Below are 24,343 nucleotides of genomic sequence, written 5' to 3' on the forward strand. Positions count from 1 at the left end.
AAACACTATTGCCTAGACACTCATTCTAGGTCTGATTCTCAGGTGGGACAAGCAGTACTAAGACATCTTTTCTCTACTGTTCCTTCTCACAACCCACTTCCAACTCCGGGTACTGCTCGCTAGTCTATGCACAGCATGTGATTCTAAGCAGATTAACAAGCATCAGAAGACATGCATTACTCACTGTAATAGCATTTCTGATGACTGTATCTGCTTGGACTCTCATGCGCCCTCCCTACCTCCCCGCTCGGGGTGGAAGGAACATAGACGTCTTACTACTTTCTCTCCTTATGCACTCACTCACTATAGCCTTGGGCTCCCTCATGGCAGAAAAACGTCACGATGGGGATAGTGTTACAGACACGCCTATGCCGACGTCCCCTTCCGGTCCCCGAAAGACAAGATGCAATACTCTGCGGTTACCACTGTATGTCGGACTATATGCACAGCATTTGAGTCTAAACAGATACAATTATCAGAAATGCTATTACGGTGAGTAATGCATGTCTTCTCTGTGACACTGCACTGAAGGTGCTGTGTCAACATGCAAAAAGCAGATGCCTACAGAGTTTGTCAGACTCCAAAAAGTTAAAACACAAAATCCAAATCAGGTCAAAACACATGAGAGAGTGAGAAAAAGGTCTCACTCACTCCAGGGTTCAAATTAAAAAGTCCTAAGGCCAGCAAAAGAGCTGGGGGTCTCTAAGATTGAAGGGAATTAACACAGAAATGAAAATTCTCCTTAACAGTGCCCTCTGACCCTTTGTATATTAGGGTTCAGCTAAAACCTGATTTCACTAGTGGTCACCGCCACCAGAAAGAGGGCAGGCACTCCCTGGCATCAGCGGAAGCCGCGCCATACAAGGAAAGCAAGAAAATCTATACATTCGGGAGAAAGGTTGCCTCAGCGGCATATCAAGCCAGAATCGCTGACACTACGCATCTAGCTAGTTACGTCTGCCACAAGTGGAAGGACCTGGAACATCAGATTGAAGCAGTTCCAGAACCCCTAAAGTTGCAATTAAGTACTATTGCAGAGGGCAAGCAGGCAGCAAACTATCCCCAAAAATAATCTTGATGCAGCAGACATTGCATGCCGCATCATCGCAGAAGGCACGCTCATCAAGCGACACCCCTGGCTCAGACTGTCTGCTTTTAAGCTAGAGACACAGGCCATTCTCCAGCATGGGGTCTGGCATGGATTCACATGCTCATGAATATTCCCCGTCGTCAGGCTGGGAATCCTCGGTAAAGAAAAAACCAGTATCAGTTTCGTTTCTGATCTGTCTTTCGTAGTAATAACCAATCACTGGTCTCTGCGTCATACTGACCACAGCCAATGACTGCCCTCTACCTAAGCACCGCCTCTGGCAGCCATCTTCAGATTTTTACCGCACGTTCATGTGTTGGGATCCTCGTGCTATTGCTCTCGAGCGTTAGTGCTATTTTTTCGCGCTTTTTCACAAAAACTTCGATTCTTTCGGTCAAAAGAGCCTCAAGCTCCACCGATCCTACATCCGATCAACGGGGACCCGTGTCGGATTCATCTGTGCCCCTCAAGGGTGAAGATTTCGTCGAGCTACACTTCGGAGGACTCCAGAAGCTTCTCAGGCCCGGTCTCGGAGATGGCCCAGGAGAAGGGAAGCTCGACGCCCGGAAAGCTGTTCAGGGCCTGCCCTGGATGCCAGCTGCAGAACGTCTTCAAGGAGGACGAACACTCTTTCTGCCTTTACTGCCTTCATGGGGACAAGACGCACGTGGAGAAGGACTGTGCGTTTTGCGGCAACATGTCGGAACGGACCATGAAGGACCGCCATCAACGTCTCGCCAGCTGGCTGGAGGGTAAGAGCCCGTCTGGCGAGAAGAAGAAGAAATCTGAGCGGTCTTCTAAGACCTTTGAGGGCGCCCCGGCGACGGGGGCCCAACATAAGGCCAAGCACCGCGAGTCCGCTGGCACCGGGAGCGCCGAACGGTCGGGCTCTACGGGCGCCAGGCAGGGCGCACCCTCCCCGGCACCATCAACCACGAGCCAACGCTCTGGGTCGGGTAAGAGGAAGGCCGAGCACCCGGCGAAGCTCCTGGAGAGACCCCGGTCGAGCTCTAAGGCAGAGGAGGAGCGTGGCAGTGCCCCCTCCCTCAAGGATAAGGCGGTGAGCGCACCTAAGGTGGTGAAGGCCTTGATCCATTCGACCAAGCCCTCTATCGAAACGGTCGCGGCGGCCCTGGCCCAGCCTGTGGAGGCTGCACCAGTGGTGGCGGCCTCGGGGCCCAGAATCTCCCTGCCTCCTCGGAGGGAGTCTTCTTTCGTGCCCATCGATAGGACCCCCGTGAAACCCTCCGTGGGGAAGAAGGGGGGGCAGGGCGTCGTCGGAGATTCGGCCTCAACCTCAGAAGAGGAACTGATCGAGGTCTTAAGCCACGGCCTAGGCGTGGAACAAGACCAGCCCGTCGGAATGGGCCCCGACGCAGGTGACGACGACGACATCGTCGAGGATACCGACGGGGCCCCTGCTCGCCCGTCGGATTCCCCTCTGCCAGCGCCGCAGGACAACTCAGCGGCCATTTTGTTGGCTATACAGTCCTTATGCTCCGAGATAAGGACGAGACTACCGTTACCGACGGAGGAACCTCTCCCGTCGGGGGATCCAGAACCGGGACCTTCTGGTGTTCCCCCTACCAAGAAAAGAAGGATCCATCCACCGCCTCCTTTTCAACCATCGCGCCCCATCCAGCCCTCCTCCCCGTCCACCCGAGGGGATGATACGGGGACTGACACGGCAGCGACGGGTACGGACGACGAGGCATACGACGAGGATTTTCCGTCGTCGCCTCCCCCCAGGGCTTCTCCGCCCGACGAGATTGGATCGTTCCACTCAATGATCGCCAGGGCATCCGAGCTTTTCCAACTCTGCCCTGAGGAGAAGAAAAAGGAAGGCTTCCTTTACCAACGGCGCGAGACCAAGAGGAAGACGGTCCTCGCAGTGCCTCTGTTGGACGACATTTGGGATGAGGGCCTTTCCCTCCTCAAGAACCCTTCCACGACGCCAGCGAAAAGAGACCGGTACGAGAAAAAGTACCGGGTCCCGGACTCGGCCCCCCTATGCCTCCGGGCGCAGCCTACCCCGGACTCCGTCGTCTCCGCGGCAGCCAGGAAGAAAGCGGGGGGGGGTGCGGCCTCCACGTCGACTTCCCCGCCGGACGGCGAGGGAAAGAAATTGGATGCCATGGGACGCAGAGTCATCTCGTCGGCGGCGACGACGATTAAAGCGGCCAACGCCTTGGCTATCGTGGCCCGCTACGACAGGGAACTCTGGTACAAGATAGCTCCCCTGCTGGATTTTCTGCCGGACGACAAGAGGGCGGAGGCCCTTGAGATCCTGCAGGAAGGTGAGGTGGCCTCGGACCACGCCATCACCGTGGCGACGGACATCGCCGACACTGGGTTCCGCCAGATGGGCAACGGCGTTTGCCTTCGACGGCGCGGATGGCTCAAGGCTACGGACTTTCGGCAGGACGTCCAGAACAGGGTCCTGGACATGCCCTTCGACGGGAACAACCTGTTTGGGAAGACAGTGGACGATTCCCTTCAGGCCATCAAGGCGGATACGGAGACGGCCCGGGCCCTTGGAGTGCTGCAGCAACGGCGGACGCCCTTTCGGAGCGGCGGAGGCAAGGGCGCCTCCAAAGGTTCCGGCGGCGGTTTCGCTTCCTACCGTCAAGCGGCCCGCTCGTCGTCGCAAGAGGCCTACAGAGGACGAGGCAAGTCTGGCGGCCCCCGCCGTCGTCGCCAAGGGGGCCAAGGCGGCAAGGCCGCGTCCAAGCAGGATTGAACCGGCCGTGGGGTCGGGCCCCCACCGAAGCACCCCGGTGGGAGGCCGGCTGGCGGGCTTCGTCAGCGTGTGGGAGTCCATCTCCACCGACCGTTGGGTGCTGGACGCCCTGGCCCGGGGCCACGCGCTCGAGTTTCAAAGAAGGTGCCCGCGCGTCCCCCCCGTGGCCAGGAAAGAACTTCACGTCCCTCAACTTCTCCTGGAGGTAAAGGCGATGCTCAGGAAGGGCGCCATCGAACTCGTCCCAAAGAGGCTTCGGGGCTCCGGAGTCTACTCGCGTTACTTCCTCGTGAAGAAGAAGACGGGAGGATGGCGCCCCATCCTGGACCTGCGACGCCTGAACAAGTTCATCAAGGCGCAGAAGTTCCGGATGGTCACCCTCCAGCACGTCCTGGGTCAGCTGGAGGAAGGAGACTTCCTATCGTCGTTGGATTTGGAGGATGCCTACTTCCACATTCCCATCCTAAAGGGGCACCGAAAATTCCTCAGATTCGTGGTCCAAGGGCGTCATTACCAGTTCAAAGCCCTTCCCTTCGGACTGCGGTCGGCACCCAGGGTTTTCACCAAGTGCCTCGCACCGGTGGCGGCGCAGCTGCGCCGCGAGGGGATTCACGTCTACCCCTACCTGGACGACTGGCTCATCCGCGCCAAGACGAGGGAGCTCGCCGTGGTCCACACGGCAAGGACCGTCCAACTCCTCACGGACCTGGGATTCTCCGTGAACTACGCCAAATCCCACCTGGTGCCCGCGCAAGTCGCACTGTTTCTGGGAGCGAGGCTCGACACAGTGTCCCTTCTGGCCTCCCCGTCGGAGGAGAGGACCAGGACCATCTTGGGCAAGGTGCAACGGATGTTGGTGGCCGACGCGGCCAAGGTGAGGTCCATCAAGTCCCTCCTCGGGATGATGTCTTCCTGCATCTACCTCATTCCCATGTGCAGGCTCCGGATGCGCCCGTTGCAAGAGTTCCTGGATGCGCGCTGGATCCAGACGACGGGCAGCTTCGAGGAAAGGATCAAGCTCGACGAGAGTTTCCGACGAGCGATACGGTGGTGGGGCACCCGCGCGCATCTGACGGCGGGCATGGACTTCCAGACCCCAGCCCACCAGGTGACTGTGACCACGGATGCCTCCCTAGAAGGGTGGGGAGCGCACACCGAAAATCTGCACGCAAGGGGACTCTGGCTCCCGACGGAGAAGTCCCTGCATATCAGCGTCCTGGAGCTCCGTGCAGTGTTTTGGGCCCTCAGGTCCTTCCTTCCGTCCCTCAAGGGCAAGGTGGTGAGGATCTTCACCGACAACACCACCACCATGTTTTACATCAGGAAACAGGGCGGAACCAGGTCCCCAGCGCTGTCCAAGGAGGCGCAGGACCTGTGGCATTGGGCCGTCGCCCAAGGGATTCTTCTGGTGCCGTTTCATCTGGCAGGGATAAAAAACACCATCGCCGACTCACTCAGCAGGGAGCTGCGCTCGTGCCACGAGTGGGAACTACGGCAGGATCTGGTGGATCGCCTCTTCCGACGGTGGGGCACACCCCAGGTCGACCTGTTCGCGACGGCGACGAACACCAAGTGCCGGAGGTTCGCCAGCAGGTTTCCCCAGACGAGGAGCATGGGCGATGCTTTCTCGTTCCCCTGGGAGGGCCTGTTCCTCTACGCGTTCCCTCCCTTGCCTCTGCTAATCCGGCTCGTCAACCAGCTCAAGAGGTCACGGTGCAGGATGATCCTCGTCGCACCTGCGTGGCCGAGGCAGATATGGTTCCCGGACCTTCTGGACTTGTCGGCGTCCCCGCCAATCAAGCTGCCGGCGGACGCGGATCTACTCTCCAGGGAAGGAGGCGCCATCCTCCACCACGACCCGAAGTCGCTGAACTTGCAGGCCTGGCTCCTGCAGCGCTAGAGTTTGGAGGATACGACATACCGGCCGACTGCAGAGAGGTTCTTGCAAAGGCCAGGGCGTCCTCGACTCTTAAATGCTACGGACACAAATGGAAGAGGTTCTCTGTCTGGTGCCACGCACAGAAGATTAACCCTCTACGGATTACGGCTCCCCAAGTGCTGCCGTACCTGCTGACGCTGGCCAAAGCTGGTCTGGCACACGCGTCCATCAAGATTCATCTTGCTGCGATCTCCCGATACACCAGAACCACGGGCAGGACGTCCTTGTGGTCTCATCGTCTGGTGAAAGAGTTCATGAAGGGACTGTTCAGATCGTTCCCGCCGGTGAAGGCTCCGGCCCCGGCGTGGGAGCTCAACGTGGTACTGACCAAACTCATGGGACCTCCGTTCGAGCCTCTGCACTCGGCCCCGTTGAAGTTTCTATCGTGGAAAACAGCTTTTCTCGTGGCCATCACCTCCGCACGACGAGTGGGAGAGATCCAGGCCCTTTCCTGCAAGGCACCGTACTTGACTTTCCACGACACGAGGGTAGTGCTCAGGACGCACCCCTCCTTCATGCCCAAGGTACCGTCGGACTTTCATCTCAACGAACCCTTGGTGTTACCTGTGTTCTTCCCGTCGCCTTCGTCGCCGGCTGAGAGGACTTTGCACTCGCTGGATGTAGCTAGAGCGCTGAAGTTCTACGTGGACCGCACGAAAGGTTTTCGGAAGACGTCACAACTCTTTGTGAACTTTGGACCTGTCAATCAGGGGAAGGCTCTCTCGAAGGCTTCCATCTCCAGATGGCTCTCCGGCTGTATCATGTACTGTCACCGGTTGGCAAACCGACCGCTGCCTGGCCGTCCGAGAGCCCATTCCACCAGAGCGATCGCAGCTACCACGGCGTTCCTATCTGGTGTGCCCCTGCTGGACATATGCAGGGCTGCTACGTGGAGGTCGACGCACACCTTCACGAAATTCTACTGCGTCGACCGGGATTCCAGGGAGGAGTCCAGGGTCGGCCAAGCAGTGCTGCGCAACCTGTTCGCCTGAGGTGAGCCTGGTGAGGAGGTAAGATGCTTAATGTTGAGTTGATGTGATGCTTAATGTTGAGCCTTTGCCACCTCCCGTGGTTGTGCATGTGTGTACTGCTATGTATTCTTTATTCATGAGCATGTGAATCCATGCCAGACCCCATGCTGGAGAAGGAACAAGTTACTTACCTGTAACTGTTGTTCTCCAGCATGGGTCTGGCATGGATTCACATGCGAACCCTCCCGCCTACCCCTCTGCGGCTCTTCACTTGGTCATACTGCCACTTCACGTGCTTCCAAATCTGAAGATGGCTGCCAGAGGCGGTGCTTAGGTAGAGGGCAGTCATTGGCTGTGGTCAGTATGACGCAGAGACCAGTGATTGGTTATTACTACGAAAGACAGATCAGAAACGAAACTGATACTGGTTTTTTCTTTACCGAGGATTCCCAGCCTGACGACGGGGAATATTCATGAGCATGTGAATCCATGCCAGACCCATGCTGGAGAACAACAGTTACAGGTAAGTAACTTGTTCCTTCTCCTTAACATGCCGGTGGAGCCTAATGTACAATTCGGTAAGGCTGTTGCAGATGCCCCAAGAGTGCAAAGGAAGAGTATGACACTATTAAATCCCTTGGCCAGTTGACAAACAAGCCCTACGTACAATGTAGCTCCTCAAACTGCAGAAGGTTTCAGGGTCTGGGTTACCAACGCTCCTCCAGATATACTCAGGGTGGACAGTCTTTATCTTGGGGCCCATTGCAAGGACACATTTCCTCTTTTGGTTTTCAAAGAGGAAATAAAAGGTCCAGAGGAAGAGGCAGAACCTCACTTGGGAGAGGCTCCACCCCTCCCAAACAATGACGCACTGTTACAGGTCCCCTCCCATGCCACTCCAGTAGGAGGCTGAATTTCACACTTCACCCACGCATCGCAGGCGATAACATCAGATAAGTGGGTGTTTTCCACAGTGGCAGGTGATTATTGTATCAAACTGTTAAAACGGTTACAAAACCCACCCAACTGCCCGCCAAGACAGAGGAAAATGATGCCAGAAGAAGAGCGCATACTGTTAGAAGTTGTAAAGGTACTGCTGGAAAAGGATGCCATAGAGATTGTCCCAGCAAAACAGGTAAACGAGGGTATTTATTCAACATACTTTCTTGTGCCAAAGAAAGACCTTTCGATGCGCCCAGTACTAAATCTGTTCCCTACGAACAAATATGTCAAACCCCAAAGGTTTAGCATGACCACGCTCCAAGAAGTAATCCCCCTCCTTAAACGTGGGGACTACATGGTAACATTGTATATGAAAGATACATACTTTCATATTTCAATACTCCCTGCGCACAGAAAATATCTGCGTTTCAAGATAGCGGTAGTCCACTACCAGTTCAAGGTACTCCCCTTTGGCAAGAGTATTCAAAAAGGTGCTCGCAGTAGTAGCAGCACGTCTGCGCAGAAAGTCAATCCCGGTGTATCTTTATGTGGACGACTGGCTAATTACAGGGGAATCTCAAATTTGCAAACAAAATACCAAAAGACAATGGACATTACTTTCATTCTGGGCTTCTCCGTCAATGAAAATAAATCCAGCCTAGTCCCCAGCCAAATAAAACCATTCCTGAGGGCTATTCTAAAGACAAAGGAGGAACTTTCCCATCAAACGAGAGAGTACAAAACATGCTGTTACAAGTACATCACTACAAGACTGGTAGCCAGATAACTGTACGCAAAGCAATGCGCTTGCTCGGGATGATGGCCTCATGCATTCACTTGGTTCCACACGCGCGCCTGCTTCCAATGCAGGAATGTTTAGCGGAACTATGGTCTCAAGCAAGCGGTCAGTGGGGCGATCTGGTGGTTGTTTCACTAACCCTGGTACAGGCTCTTCGCTGGTGGTCCAGAGACAACCTACTAAGAGGAAAACTTTGTGTTCCACCAGCACAAGCAATCCTAACTGCAGACGCCTCACTCGCCGGATGGAGGAGCCGCTTCCTTAACCACACGGCCAGTGGACAGGTGCTACAGCCCCAAGACACATCAACTTCCTGGAACTTTTGGCAATCCTCAAGAACCTTCAGGCCTTTCAGCAACATCTTACAGGTCAGACAGTGCAGGTCGTTACAGACAGCACCACTGCCATGTTCTACATAAACACGCAGAGAGGCACACACTGTCTGTCCAAGCTATCCCAAAAAATAAGGCACTCGCATGTTCCTGGTGAACTCTATTCTCTTGCAGACACACTAAGCAGGTACTTTCTACCAGAAGAACACGAGTGGCAACCGACAAGGATATCCTAGACTGAATATTCTCACAATGTGGCCATCCCCCATTTAGATTTGTTCGTCACAAGCCTAAACGAGCACTGCCCCGACTTTGCGTCCAGATTTCCCCAACCAGGGTCCAAGGGGAGTGCCCTGTGGATGAACTGGTCAGGGAAATGTGTTATGCTCCTGAAGTCATAGAATTTGGCCACTTGAATCTTCCACAAAGGTGTATGGATATCCTAGAGGAGGCACGAAAACCCAACACCAGACACTGCTATTTCAATAAGTAAAGAGATTTGTGATGTGGTGCAGATCACAAACACTAAACCCAACAGAATGTTCCCCAACTAACATTGTACATTACATTACATGCTTTATCTACTAGACTACAGCCTCGTATTCAACTCCATTAAAGAACACCTGGTGGCCCCATCTGTTTACAACACTTCACAAAACGAGGTGTGCTGGTGGAAAGTTCCTGTAATTAAAGCATTCATGGAAGAGGTAAAAAGGCTATACCCCTCCCCCCAATTTCTAACCCTCCTCCGGGTTGGGAATCTTAATGTCGTGCTCTCAAAGCTCATGGGTCCACCTTTTGAGCCTATGCACAAGGCCAGCCTAAAAGATCTAACTTACAATGCTGCATTCCTAGTAGCTATCACTTCCATAAAACTAGTCACTGAGCTAAAGGCTTTGTAAGTACAAGACCCTTTCTTCATAATCCACAAGGACAAGGTTTTCACCTAAGTTCATCTCAAAGTTCCATGTTAATCAGTCCATAGAAAACAGCCCAACTCTTTGTTTCCATAGCACCTGGGAGAGAAGGCGATCACATATTAAATGCCATCTCCAAATGGACAAATGCCCACAGCTCTGCTAATCCCTATCCAAAAGAGTGTTACCTTTCACTCCCAGGGCTAACTCTACCAGGGTTACAGATCTACCTTAGCCTTCATTGCAGAAGTGCCCCCAGGACGCCATTAGCAAAGCTGCAACATGGAGTTCCATCCATACTTTGAGACAGCATTATTGCATTGCCACTCACTCTAAAGCAGATTCACAGGTGGGACACGCAGTTCTAAAACATTGTTGACTCTGTACCTTCTCACTTCCTTCACCAGATACTGCTCGCTAATCTATGCAGAGCATGTGACCTAAGCAGATCCGCAAGCTCCAGAAGGGATAAATTACTCACCGTAATCGTATTTCAAATGGATTGTGTCCTTCAACGTATTCCACATCTTTGACATGTAATGTCCACAGCTGTGCACTTCGGAAACTTTTTCAGCAGAGGGCATCCTGCGTCAATGACGTCGGATCGATGTCCCTCGAAGTCCTCCGTCTGGGGCGATGTCACGGGATGTTATAATTAGGACACACAGCGCCTGTAGCCTCAGTACTGTTTTTTCCGCGAACGTGTTGCTTTGTGAAACTTGGTGCGCCTCGTGTGTTAATCGTTGAGATGTCTTTTTCTTCGACCCCTCAGACTCTGCGGTCTGGCTTCAAGACTTGCCGGGACTACAAGTCAAAAATGTCAATCACCGATCGTTTGAGCGAGTCGCATAACAGACAACTGTTCAAAATGCCAGTTGCTGACTGCCAAGGCCTTGCGGGAGCGTAAGGGCAAGCTCAAAGTAGGTAGGGGCTCTAAGCCTAGTAAGTCCAGAAAATCTAAATCGTCCAAGGGGCTTTCCACCGACGACTCGAGGGGCGACTCTCCTCGTCGGGAGGTGGCCCTGGGATCTCAGTCTCCGAGTGGTTCCCGCCATTCTTCTTCCTCGTCCCTGGACTCTAGGAAGCGCTGTCACCAGTCGCATTCCCCGTCCTCGGAGGATGGTGCCTCGAGGAAAATGGCATGCACGACGGTGTCATTGACTCCGGAGGAATGGGCTGCCTTTAAGGAGCAGATGTTAGCGATAATTCAATCGCAGGGCACAGTTCAGGTCGCGCCTTCTATCAAAGCTGGCAAGGAACGGTCTCGTACCGCGGCTCGCACGCCTTTGGGCTCGAGGACACGATTCACACTGGGAACCTTCGAGGTCCCGTTCGGACAAGGCTCAGGAAAGTTGCAAGAGACGTGCCTCCGAGTCTCGGTCCTAGTCTCCAGCGAGACCGCTGCAACCTGCTAGGTCGGCGCTGTGTCCGTCTGACTTAGACATCGACACTTTGCCGTCTTATCAGCCCACGGCGCCGTCGGCACAAGTGTCGACGTCAAAGCCTACGGCGCTCACGACACTGATGTCGACGCTCTCAACGTCGAAGCCTTCGGCACCCTCGACGCCTTCGGCTATTTTTGCCCTCAATTTGCCTTTGGAGTACCCGGATCTCGTGGATCCTCCTAGGAAGGCTACAGTGAAGTCTGTGAGGCCAGTATTGGACTCCAGGCCCTCTTCTGTCCCCAGGACAGGGTTTCAACTCCCTCTGGACGACATTTATGAAGAGGAAGGAAGGTCTGATTTTGAGGACCCTGGTGAACTTGATGTGGCTCCAGTTTTTTTAGGAGTTTTTGAGGAGTTGAGGCAAACCCTTCATGATGTCAGAGGGTTGGGCACTTCTCCGGAAGTGGAATTTGGTAGGCCTGAGCCTGGAGCTCATGCTGAGTCTTCATACAGGAGGCTCATGGCTAGGGTCTCGGAGTATCTGGGCTGGTCCAGTCCTCCTGAAGACTTTGTACAGGATGATCTAACGGACATCTTAGATCAAGGTCCATCCTCTGACCCAGTGTTGCCGTTTCATCTCACCTTACAGAAAAGGGTGGCAGCTGCTTGGCAGTCCCCAGAATCTCTTCCGGCTGTTAATAAATCTTTGACAAAAAAGTACCACCCTTCCATTAGCGACCACAGCTATGTATCCACTTCTCCAGCATGGGGTCTGGCATGGATTCACCCCATGCTGGAGAGGAAAAAGTTACTTACCTGTAACTGTTGTTCTCCAGCATGGGTCTGGCATGGATTCACATGCGAACCCTCCCGCCTACCCCTCTGCGGCTCTTCTCTTAGTCCTACTGTCACTTTACGTGCTACCAAATCTGTAGATGGCTGCCAGAGGGGCTTAGGTAGAGGGCAGTCATTGGCTAGGGGCAGTATGACCCAGAGACCAGTAATTGGTTGTTAGGAGAAAGACAGTTCAGAAACCAAACTGAAACTGATTTTTTCTTTACCGAGGATTCCCAGCCTGACGGGGAATATTCATGAGCATGCGAATCCATGACAGACCCCATGCTGGAGAACAACAGTTACAGGTAAGTAACTTGTTCCTTCTCCAGCATGGGGTCTGGCATGGATTCACATGCTCATGAATAAGAGAATACATAGCAGTACACACATGCACAACCACGGGAGGTGGCAACAGGAGCATGTGAATCCATGCCAGACCCATGCTGGAGAACAGTTACAGGTAAGTAACTTGTTCCTTACCCCACTCCTGAGAGTTTGGTGTGTCAGACGGCTACGGCCACCTCGAGGCAGGCAGTGTACCCTACCATCCCTCCTGATGGGGACGACAAGCGGTTGGGCTCGGAAGGTATTTTCTGCAGGAGCATGGCATTGAAATCGGCCAACTACACTTGTGCCTTGGCAAGGTTCTCACACACTCTGTGGAACTGTTTCTTTAGCGGCTGAGCATATCCCCGAGGGGGAAGAAAGGGATGGGTTCCTTGCTCTTGTGCAAGACGGCAAGGATGCCATGTGCGAATCCTTTCAGTCGGGTTTGGATACGGCAGACAGTGTTAGCCAATCCATGCCTGCGAGCACTGTTGTACGCATGTTTACGTGGTTGCGGAAGTCGGGTTTTGCTCCGGATGTGCAGGCCCGTCTTCTGAACATGCCCTTTGATGGCGCACATTTGTTTGGCAGCAAGGCTGACGAGAGCCTTGAGAGGTTGCAGACCTCGAAAGCTGTGGCTAAATCTTTAATCTTTAATCTTTTCATAGAACGAGAGGGGCCGCCAGTCAAAGGGGCCAGCGTAAAAGTACCCGTGGTGGTCGGGGAAATGGAGGTGCCAAAGCCACTCGGGCAGCTACCTCTTTGCCTCAGGCACTGCCACAGCCGCTTCCAAACAGTCATGAGGCCATGTTCCATGGTTCGCCGGTTGGGGCAGATAGTCTCAGCATCTCGAAGAGTGGCGAGCCATTACTTCAGATGCGTGGGTTCTGGATTCCATAGCCCATGGCTACTGCCTTCCCTTCCTTCAGCGTCCTCACGACAATCCACCGGGGAAACTCTCTATTAAGTTTCCCGATTCGCTCCTTGCGCAGGAAATCTTAACCCCTTGCTGGAGAAAGGCGCTATAGAACTGGTGCCTGTAGCGGAGAGGAACAAGGGATGGTATTTCCCCTTATGTTTTTATCCCAAAGAAAGACTGGGGATTGAGACCCATCATGGACTTGCGTTGGTTGAACAAATTTCTCAGGAAGGACAAGTTCAAGATGGTTACTCTTTCTCAAGTCCCCCAGGCCCTTCAACTCCAGGATTGGTTGGTGTCTCTGGACATACACGATGCTTACTTTGATGTGCCGATTCATCCCAAGCACAGAAAGTACCCGAGGTTTGCAGCTGGCGACTCGCACTTTCAGTTTCGGGTCCTGCCGTTCGGATTGACCTCTGCCCCGAGGGTCTTCACCAATCTAATGGTGGTGGTGGCAGCGTACCTAAGGCGCGGGGAGGGGGATTCATGTCTACCCCTACCTGGATGACTGTCTGATCCGGGCACGCTCTCCTGAGCAATCATTGGATCACCTCGGTCTCACCTGCCACTCCCTCCACAGGCTGGGCTTCTCCATGAATTTCAAGAAGTCGGATCTGACACCTTCCCAACAGCTCCAGTACATCGGGCTGTGTTAGACACGTCCTTGGCGAAGTGCTCGCCTCCCAAGGTGAGGACTCATCACATTGTGCAGATGCTGAACAAGTTTCAACATGCCCAGTGTCTCCCGGCTTTCGAATTCTTAAGGTTGCTTGGCCTCATGGCATCCTGCATTTTTCTGGTGCCAGATTTCCAGGCTGCGGATGAGATCCCTGCAATGGGTCCTCCAGATGCAGTGGCCACAGTTAATGATAATGAGGTGTTATTTATATAGCACCTTAATCCAAAGCACTTTACAGAGCACATAGCAATATCACCCAACCGAAATTGGTGCTCATTTATCGACCTCGGAAGGATGAAAGGCTGAGTTGGCCTTGCCGGGATTCGAACCTGCGACCTGCAGCTCATGCTCAGATCGCAGCAGCGAGCGCTCAACCCGCTGAGCTATGTTACCGGCTATAGTTCTCGGGCAAGATGTCGGATCCCGTTCAGATTCCACTCTCGGTTTCCCAGGATCTTCTGTGGTGGGCCAACGAAGGGAACCTGATGAGGGGGAATCGTTTTGGCAAGCGTGGCCAGAGGTTACTGTAGTGACGGATGCTTCCCTCACAGGATGGGGCGCTCGTGCCAACGACTTGACCGCCAGCGGTCCTTTGTCTCCGTTGGAGTGCAAACTCCACATCAACCTGTTAAAGCTGAGGGTCATCAGGCTAGCCTTGAAGGCTTTTCTGCTGTCTTTGCGGGGGAAGAGTGTCCTGATCATGATGGACAACACAGTGGCCATGCATTACCTCAACAAAAAAAGGGGGTGTGGGGTAAGGTCACTTGTGTTGTGCAGAGAGGCAATGCAGCTCTGGTTCTGGGCCATCCAGCAGGGAATTCCGATCTCGGCAGTTCATCTGGCCGGAGACGACAATGCGGCGGCAGACGCTCTGAGCAGGCAGAGCACGATCTCTCACCAGTGGGAGTTGGCTCAGGAAGTCCTTCTGGAGATCTTCGCCCTTTGGGGGAACCCTGCAAGTGAATCTCTTCGCCACCAGTGTCCACCGGAAGTGCGAGAGATTCTATTCAAGGTAATTTCCTCCGAGGAGCCGTAGGAGACGCATTCGTAGTGGTACCCGGACCTTCTAGAAATGTCCATCTCCCTCCACGCCGTCTTCCCTACCGAGAGGATCTGCTCTCGCAAGAGGGGTGTCAGGTTCTGCATCCAGAGTTCAAGACTCTCAATCTTCACACTTGGTATCTGAAAGGTTGAGGTATAAGGATTGGGACCTCCCGGATGACGTGATGGAGGTGTTGCTTTCGGCCCGGCGGCCTGCAACAAAATCCCTGGACCGTTGGCATAAATTCTGCGACTTGTGCCGAGGTCACAATGTTGATCCTTTTCAGTGCTCCATTCCTATGATTTTGTATTTCTTACTTTCTTTGGCCCACAGGGGCCTTCAAGTGGGTACCATTAAGGGTTAGCTGGCGGCGCTGTCTATCTTTAAGCGCTCGTCTGAAGAATTTTCTTATTTTAAGATTCCTTTGATTTCTCAATTTCTTAAAGGACTGACTAATGTGTTCCCGTCGTCCCCTTTCCAGGTGCTGGTTTGGGATTTAAATTTGGTATTGAAATTTCTCATGGGTGCTCAGTTTGAATCTTTGCACTCTTGTCGTTTGAGATTATTGTCCTTCAAGACTGTTCTTGGTTGCGGTTACTTCCGCTCGAAGAGTGAGTGAATTGCCGGCACTATCCTCTAAGCCACCCTTTACTGTGTGCCACAAGGACAGGTTGTTCTGCGGGTACGTCCCTCCTTTCTACCTAAGGTAGTATCTGAATTTCATTTGAGTCAGGAGGTGGTTCTTCCATCTATTTACCCTGCTCCTCATCCTGGTAAGAAAGAAGAGCGACTCAATTGGTTGGATCCTAAGAATGCTCTGAGCTTTTACATTTCTAGGATGTCCAGGGTCGAATCAACTCTTTGTAGGATATGCTGGACAACGATTGGGCCAGGCTGTTAACAAACGGACCTTGTCCAGGTGGATTATCCTCACCATTACGGAGTGTTACCAATTGGCGGGTAAGGACCCTCCTGAAGGGTTGCGAGCATGTTCCACTAGGGGCGTGGCTACTTCCACCGCCCTCCAGCGGAGGGGTCCTATTAGGAATATTTGTGATGCAGCCAGATGGGCTTCAATCCACACCTTTGTTAAACATCACTCCCTGGATACAATCCATGGTCAGGATATGGCCTTTGGAAAGGTGGTTCTTTATTCCGCGATCTGATTGTGTACTCTAAATTCTTTTCCCTCCTCCATTTAATGGTACTGCTTTGGGAGTTGGTCAAAGATGTGGAATACGCCCTCTGCCGAAAAAGTTTCCGAAGTGCACAGCTGTGGACATTACATGTCAAAGATGTGCAATACGTTGGAGGAACATCCAGCCGAAAGAACATTACCAGTTGGTAAGTAACTTGTTTTTCTGGTGCTTGTATCTGCTTAGATTCACATGCGCCCACTCTTCCTGCCCTACTGGAGTAGAAGGTGCATAGATGTTTTTCTGGGTTATCACTGTTTCCGCTTTATCACATCTGTACTTCGCGCAACACTTCATGCACCCTCATATCAGAAACAAACAATCTGAGGCACCTCAATGCATGAAGGACCATGGCTACAGTACACGTCACACTAAGCATAGTATTACTAACACGCTGTGTCGACATCCGCTTTCGACTTTTGAAAACAAAACTTTTACTACCCTGCAACTACCACTAGACGTCGGACTATGCAATGATGTGAAACTAAGCAGATACAAGCACCAGAAATACGATTACGGTGAGTAATGTATCCGTATATATTTGTGAATGTTTTAGTGTTACCTAATGTGGTTTTTATTTGAAGAGTTGTCTAAGGCTTATACCGTTTCTCTAGCTTGTTTTAAATAGTTTTCTGTGTGTGCCTAATTGACCCCTTCACCACTCTCTCACTCTCTTAAGTCTAAGCCTTCCTGTTCAGTCACACTACCTCTGGGGCCTCCCACTGGAGCAGCCTCCCTGCCTCTCTGAAACTTGAGGAGGACCACCTCCGGTTCCAGAAGCACCTCAAGACCTTCCTCTTTGCTCCTGCCTTCTTTCTTCCTCTCCCCTGCTGATTTCCTGTCTGATACTGCACTGGTCACCTGGCTACCCTCTGATTTCAGGCCCAGGTCCCTACCCGCCGAGTTGCACACATGCACTGCCTCCCGGCAGCCCTTGCTCTTGGGTCTGTATTTGTAACCCTACAGTCCCCCTGCCTGCACATTTGGACACCTGCTGTCTGCACTTACCCTAGCACCTTCTTGTTATTGTTTTGATCCCATGTATAGTACTGCCCCCCCTCCCCTTTCCCCTGGCACTTTACCCCTCCCCTGCACTTGCACGATCTCAATGTCACTTGGCCTAGTAAGATCAGTGTCTGTCCTCCCTCTGTTACCCCTTCCTTGCCTCGTCGCACCTTGAAACACTTGCGTATAGGCGTGTTACAAATGCTGTATCATATACCCAGATAACTTGGTTCGACATCAGTGTCTGTCCCTGTTCATCAGCATAGAGTGGACTCTCAATCTGTCCACAGGGCTGAATTTGAAAATCAATCTCAACACAGATGTACAACTTGTGTATTGCATTGGCACATGCAAACTCAATAACATGGAAGCTAGTCATATTATACCAGTGACAAAATGAAAATGCTGAGGTTTACCATGTGTGCTCTTTATACAACACAAAACACATTCTGCTGTTAGAGGGTCGGGAGGACTCAGGAAGTTTTGGTATGGTTTCAGTAGAAGAATTAATGCTTGACCACAAGGGTAAATAAACTGAATGTAAAATGCCAGGATATTTCCTAACCACATAAGTGATGTTGATATCATATTTACTTGTTGGTTCTCATTTGTTTTCATGCTCCCTGATTTGGCTTTTTGGATTTCTTAAAATAACTAAATGTCCTTATTTATTTTCAGAGACCAGAAAGCCTTCAGGTAAAGAAACCTCACACCACAGAAGAGATGGGGGTCCCTGTCGCCAGACTTTGTTTCACACCTGTTCCCAAATCACAGAATGGTTATTGTCACCAGAGACCTGCATCAGTCAATCCACCCATCAAAGTGACTAGCAAACCACTGCATTCTCCCACAGTCTTGGATGAACCTTGGAAGAAGTTGAAAAAGTCACCCTCAGTACTATCCTCATCCTCAAAAGGGAGCCAGAGCATCTGTGATTCAAGTGGCCCCAAGCTTGAGAGACGCAAGTCTAGCTCATGTGACGGTAAAGAAGAAGGTTGCAGGGGGTCACCCAAGTCTCCAGCTGGGTCCTCATCTGCAGAATCATCAGTCGGTGCACATGAACCCAGGAACACAGAGGCAGTCTATGAACAGCTGCGCAAGTTGCCAGGCACCCCAGAGCATGCAGTGAATGGAATGTGTTCCCAGAGTTCTGCAGCCAAGCCTGGAGAGCACACCTCCCAGTATTCTGACACAGTGCCCAGTACTCAGCAGCAGCAGCTTGATGTTGAAAACTCCAATGGACGAAAGATGGCAAAGTTAAAACCACAGGGCTTACTGAACGCAGTCTCTGAGGCCATCGCCAACATGTCTCCTCCACCCGCCAAGAAATTGGCTCTTTCCACGAAGAAGGTGGGTATGGAATTTAACAGATTGTTCACGTCCAAATCTGACGCCGTTTGACTGGCATAGCCAATTTTTAAAGTCGCAGTTTCTAAGCTGCATCAAGATCACTGTTTACAAGAAAGGATGAACGTGTTTCATGTGCTGTGGTATCATATAGAAGGCCATGTCTTAATACCCTCAATGACCTTTTTCTTCAAAACCTCACACCCACAAGCCCTTCCCCTGTTAGGCAAGATTGTATGCAGCACCCTTTGGGTGCACTAAAACAACACTGACCTCCTGGCAATAGGAACCCAACCTTTGGTATAAGTCTGTACTAAACAGGTTGGTAGTGTGGCTGAGCAGCCAGGCTTATCTCAAGAGTGGTCAATGTGAGCTGTAGGGGAGTTACAGAGATTCACAGTGACAAGTATTCAAATAAACACTTGCACATAAGGTTTCTTGAATAAACTATTATTAATGTATCAGTCTGTTAGAGTAAGCCTTCTTCATAAGGGAGCAATATAATAGTAACACTCATATACACTTAAAAACATACACGCTTAATATTCTTAAATCAGTAAAGACCCTTTTGGGATGGCCCACAGTCACAACCTACACACTCAGGTGACTTCAATAGCTAGGGTGCTGGGGACATTAATATCTTACTGTTGCATTTAGAATACTTTTAGAAATTGGTTAAAGGAAAAGGTTATTAGAATAAACAAGAGATCACAAATATTCTTAAGCAGGCAAATAAGTTTTGATCCACTAAGCAGAGTCATTCAGTTTGAATAGGTAAGGCCAAAATCAATGGGCGAAAGTCTTATATGGGCTGAAGCAGTTCTGATGGTGAAAGTGAGAGTCCCCCAAGAAGGCAGTTAACCCCTTAAATGAGAGGCAATAATGGACACACCCCAACAGGGAATGAGACCAAGATCTAGTGCGGGTGAGATATAAAAGGCTTTATCTAAATCGATATAGGGCATGCAAAGGACTCTGCAAACTCAGAGCGCTCTGACTGACAATAGCAAAGACGGTCATACAAAAATACGTCATGGATTAGGTAAGCTATAGAGGGCACATAGTCTTGGGAATTGGGTGAAGACGACTAGCTACTATGTATATTATAGGTGCGGTGCTCCATGATTAGCGGAGATCCATGTGGTGGCATTGCGGAGTGCTTGGGTCAGCTGGGCTCATCGGGGTGGAGTATCAGGTCACGAGCTGTCCGTGTGGATACTTTGCTGCTGCACTAACATTTTGCCCTTGTGGCCACGCATACACATTCATCACTGACTTCTATGTCGATCTATCATGTAAATCCTACAACTCATTAATCTAATACCATAAAAGAGACCAAGAAAAACAGTATACAACTCCTGGGCTTCCTTAATACATCATCATAAAATCGTCGTTAACAGAGGACCCAGTATCGTGAGTCCAGGTATCTTATCAGGGGGCACATTGATCATTCTACTGTTAGATGTAGTAAGAGACAGTTTTACGGTATGTTAGTACAGGGGTGAATAACTGTCTCCATGGCCAGTCGAGATTAGGGTGAACTGAAATACCATTGGGTCAGAGGGGCACATAGCTGGCACCTCAAAAGATGGTGGGATATGGGGCCGTGTTGCTCATAATTCTTCTTGGCCAGGGCATGGCGATAGTGATTTTATGGTGGCATCTGGTGACATAGGCATGGGGGAAGGTAAATACTTGGTGCTAGGCCAGCAGGAATGCAGGGAGGTATGGCTGTAATGTTCCAACAAAAGTAAGCCGGGGACCTTTAAGTCCCAGCCAATTCCTTGGATAGAGGATGGTGGGAGTTGGGTACGTGGCTCTCTACGAGGAGGGGGAGATGCCTTGTAACTTTTCGCGGGTCCACATTTATCGAGTAGCACGTACATCTTTATTGAGACGGATGGCATGAGCTTATGAGCATTATTTGAATTGTACTTCTCCACGGTTCATGGGTACTGTGTTCACAGAATCAATTTAAAAAAGGCTTTCATTGACATCACATCATTCACAGTTCTTCATTTTGTTGCGGGGGGCACATGGGGAAAGCTAGCATATAACGTGAGGTCAGACCAGGTTGGTGTATACGTCAACATCAGTGACAGATTACAAGGTTATACTTATGATCAGACTGGTGTACATGCTCATGGGTAAGGAAACAATGACTTCAACCGACATTTCATTTGACAGCAGGTGGGGCTTATTACTTTAAATAGCTCGTATATGTTACAACACTTAAAATCATATCATGCATGGGGATTTTGTACATTGCGCAGTAGCAATGACCGTTGGTCAATAATGACAGATTTGAATGTACATACGTTTGGCAACTTTACATGTAGGTGTTCTGGGATGGGCAAGGGTCCATCCATTTTAATATTAACATCCATTTTAATATGAACAATGAGCATTATGAGTTTTGAGCCTCCTCGCAAAATGGCTTAGCAGCATGGATGAGACTGGGTGGCACACGGGTTTAACATTCATGTCTGACACTTCAGACGGGGAACAGGGTTGGGGGTCATGCACAACATATATCAATGATGTGGAGGTTTGTGGGGGGTCAAGGTATGTTTGATAGGGACAGCTTTGTTCTTTCCCAGACCCCAAGTTAAAGTCTGGTCACCGCCAGGGCAATGATGTACTGCGGAAGTTAAATGATAGTGTTTGGTCTGTTACTTGTTCGCGCCTAGTTGCTCGTGAGAACAGGCCTTCAGCGGAGCCACCATGGGGAGGAGGCTGGGGGAAGTGCGGGCTCGCTGTGCACGATCAAGTGGGGGGTGAGCTGCAGCTCTGCAGGCTGCCTGTTCTACAGAGGCCTGAATTCAGTGTACTCAAAATGGAGTCTGTGTATTACAAAATGGAGTCTGTTATGCTACAAGGTGAGCCGTGCAGCCTCATGCGTCGGTCCGTAGCCATACTGCATCCCGGGCCCGGGTGCATGGATGGCTGCCGATGAGTCATAAGCCTCACGTAGGAGAGGAGTGTGGGGGAGGGAGGTCCTAAAGACCTTTCCTCCCATACAATAGGTAAGTAGAAAAGTCTTTGCACAATGTTTTAGAAGTTTTTGAAGAAAAGAAGAATCAAATGTAGGACCACAAGCTGCTTAGACTTGTGAGTAGTAGAAGATGCAAGCAACTCTACAACAAGAGGCAAGTTCTCTCAGACTTTACAGTACCTTTGTATTGAAGAAAACGTGCAGCAGATTACTTCTGTTCCTGTGCAGCTCTGCATATCTCACTGTTCCTGGCCCTCAGTCATGGGGACAAGAGGGAGGACGTCAGTGGACTCCTGCACTGCAATGGGACGGTCACCGCTCGCAACCTGCAATCTTTCCAACAAGTGAGACTTTGGCGTTTCAGCTCCTCGCGACTACCGCAAATAGCAACACCATGGTTTCTGACTGTTGAGATGGACTTTCCTTGCTTCTGGGGTCCTGCACTCTGTTGAGGAGGCTCAGGCTCGGTCAGTCCTGCTTCTTGGGAGTCCGGAGGATCTTCCAAAAGCTCTAGGCCAGCTTAAAAGCAACGCACGCAATCTGGTGTTCCTCTCCCTGGCTATACGGTTTCCAGTCCAGGGGAGGAAGACGTCCATCTGGATATTCCTTGTCGATCAGATGAGGAGGTTGGAGCAGCAGCATTCACTGGCGGCCGCTGGAGCTTGCTGCAGAGGTCCTTCTTAGTATTGCTCTTCAGATTCTTCGTTCCATAGATCAACACTCTTGGTCTGCTCCAGGACCCTCACTTTTATGCACAAACTCGGCCAACTCGCAGTTACGCCACATTCAAACTTTGGGACAGCCAGCCTTCCAGTCAGAGCTGTATTCAAGCAGACATTCTGGAGGACAAAGACCTGCAGAGTTTCGGTGTGCTCCGAGCTTCCTGTCCTCCCAGACACCCTTGTGCCCTCAGACATGCTTCTCAAAGGGATCCCAGCAAAGCCGAGAGTCATCAAGACCGCCCCCCACCCAGGACGGCAGAAGAAGGCTTAAGAAATGACAAGTCCTCAAGAGTTGGTGAAAAAAGAAGACTGCCACCATTTTTGTACACTGGTGACCCATGTGTCCCTTTACTGCAGGGCAGCCTGTGTGTACGTTTCACTATAATCGGTAGAAAAGTATCCACTGCTACCCAGCCACTCAGATGAACTTGTCACTGTAGCTAGAAAGTTACAGGAAAAGCAGAAAAAGGGTATACATTGTGTCTCCTCGGCACTCCACATAGAGTGGGGTGTGCTGCTTCCACAAAATGAAGATTAGGTAGGATAGAAAGGATCACCCTATCCTTGAAAGCAGAAGTTACCATAAGGAAAATAAAAAGGCAGCTCAAAGAGGTCCGAGCAACTCTGCACAGAAAGTGCTGTGTGCTGAAATAAATTGCTGTAATACAAAAGTTGGAGGAAAACATGACGCCAAAAAGGGTTAAAAAAAGAAAAGAAAATTAAAATCCTTAAGATAAATTGAAAGACTGAGTGAGGAAAAAGTTTACCACTCACTCAGGATAACTGGCCAAAAATCCAAGAGACCAGAAGAAAGTGCTGGGGGACTCGCACGTGGGGAGAATTATGCACAAAATGAAATTCAGACTGAGTGAGGAAAAAGTTTACCACTCACTCAGGATAACTGGCCAAAAATCCAAGAGACCAGAAGAAAGTGCTGGGGGACTCGCATGTGGGGAGAATTATGCACAAAATGAAATTCTACCTAAGTGTCTGAGATTCTTGTTGGTAGGTAGGTGTGTGTGTCTGCGTGTGTATTACACTTTTATCCAAATGCTGAACAAACAAGATTGTACAATAAAATTGAGAAGTAATGTGCAAAAATGTCTAACATTCTGCTAACCTCCAAACCTCTATGTAAGATCCCTGTCTATATTTTTAACTAAGGTGCTCGTCAATGTCCAAAAGAAATAGTCTATTTCAAAACAATCCTAACTGACCCTACCACTAGGAAAAAACAGACATATATTTGTTGAATTATTCCTTCTCGAGGATATTTTAACACCAATCTGTAGACTGTTACTGATATGAAATTCTCAGATAGTCACTTGTATTTGACCCTCTGGTATATTTTCTGAGTCACAAGGTCCACTTTTTCTGAAATCTTCAGATAAATATCTTATGTGCTTTTTCTTCTCACACAGTATTATTTCCTGTTCTAACACTTTAATCTTTAGCTTCTCAGTGTCTTTATTTCTGTCATCCTGATAAAATTAAATTCAGGGAGTTCAGAGTTTGGTCTTTCTCTCTTCCAACAATGTAGATTCAGCTGGTTTAAGGATAATCTCTCTCATAGTTTATACTGGGACAAGTAATCTGCACAATATAATATCTCCCTAGTCTCCCATTCTCCCCGTTCACCCAGTTACCTTCTCTTACATTGGAGAACGCCCTCGGGAGCCTTGTTCCTTTGCGACCTCTTCTTGAGACTCGAACGGGTTTGGTTTGCCGGCTTTGTCGTTGCTGGGTTTGCGTGTCAGCTCTGGTGTCCTAGGTTCTCGTCTCAGGCTTCTGACCTGTGTTTTCTCGTGTCGGAGTGCGCTGGTGCTTTGGTGTCTGAGCCTTTCGTGTCGGGCTATTGCCCTGATGATCTCTCCTATCTGGGCCATGCTGTGTCTTTGGCGCCTCAGACTCTTGTACCAGACTCCTGCCCTGGTGCTCTCTCGGGTCGGGGTTGCCATGTGACTTTGGCATTTCAGTCTCATTTTGGGTTTCTGCCCAGATGCTCTCGCGTGTTGGTGCATATCCTTGGCGTCCCAGCTTCTCACCTTGAGTGAGTTTTAAAGGAATTGGTTCCTCCGATGTATTCCACATCTATGACAGGTAATCACCACAGCTGTGCTGCTTCGGACAATATTCTGCATCCTGCGTCGATGACG

General features: G+C 50.7%; 1 protein-coding gene across 5 annotated transcripts in view; it reads left to right on the forward strand.

Annotated features, from left to right (window-relative positions):
• USP36 (ubiquitin specific peptidase 36) overlaps positions 1-24,343 on the forward strand; it is a 1,150,746-nt gene that overhangs the window by 654,065 nt on the left and 472,338 nt on the right. For 4 of the 5 annotated variants that reach the window (XR_011305183.1, XM_069655231.1, XM_069655233.1 and 1 more), the window contains exon 13: positions 17,802-18,473. The exons of the other annotated variant lie outside the window; for it this stretch is intronic. Coding sequence is in view for 3 of the 4 variants with exons in the window: in XM_069655231.1 (XP_069511332.1) it covers positions 17,802-18,473 (672 nt within the window). In the remaining variant the exon portion in view is untranslated. The remainder of the gene's footprint in view (positions 1-17,801; positions 18,474-24,343) is intronic. 5 annotated transcript variants of the gene reach the window in all.

Source organism: Ambystoma mexicanum, chromosome 3q, assembly GCF_040938575.1.
Source record: "Ambystoma mexicanum isolate Mex_15411 chromosome 3q, UKY_AmexF1_1, whole genome shotgun sequence".
NCBI classification, from domain to species: Eukaryota; Metazoa; Chordata; class Amphibia; order Caudata; family Ambystomatidae; genus Ambystoma; species Ambystoma mexicanum.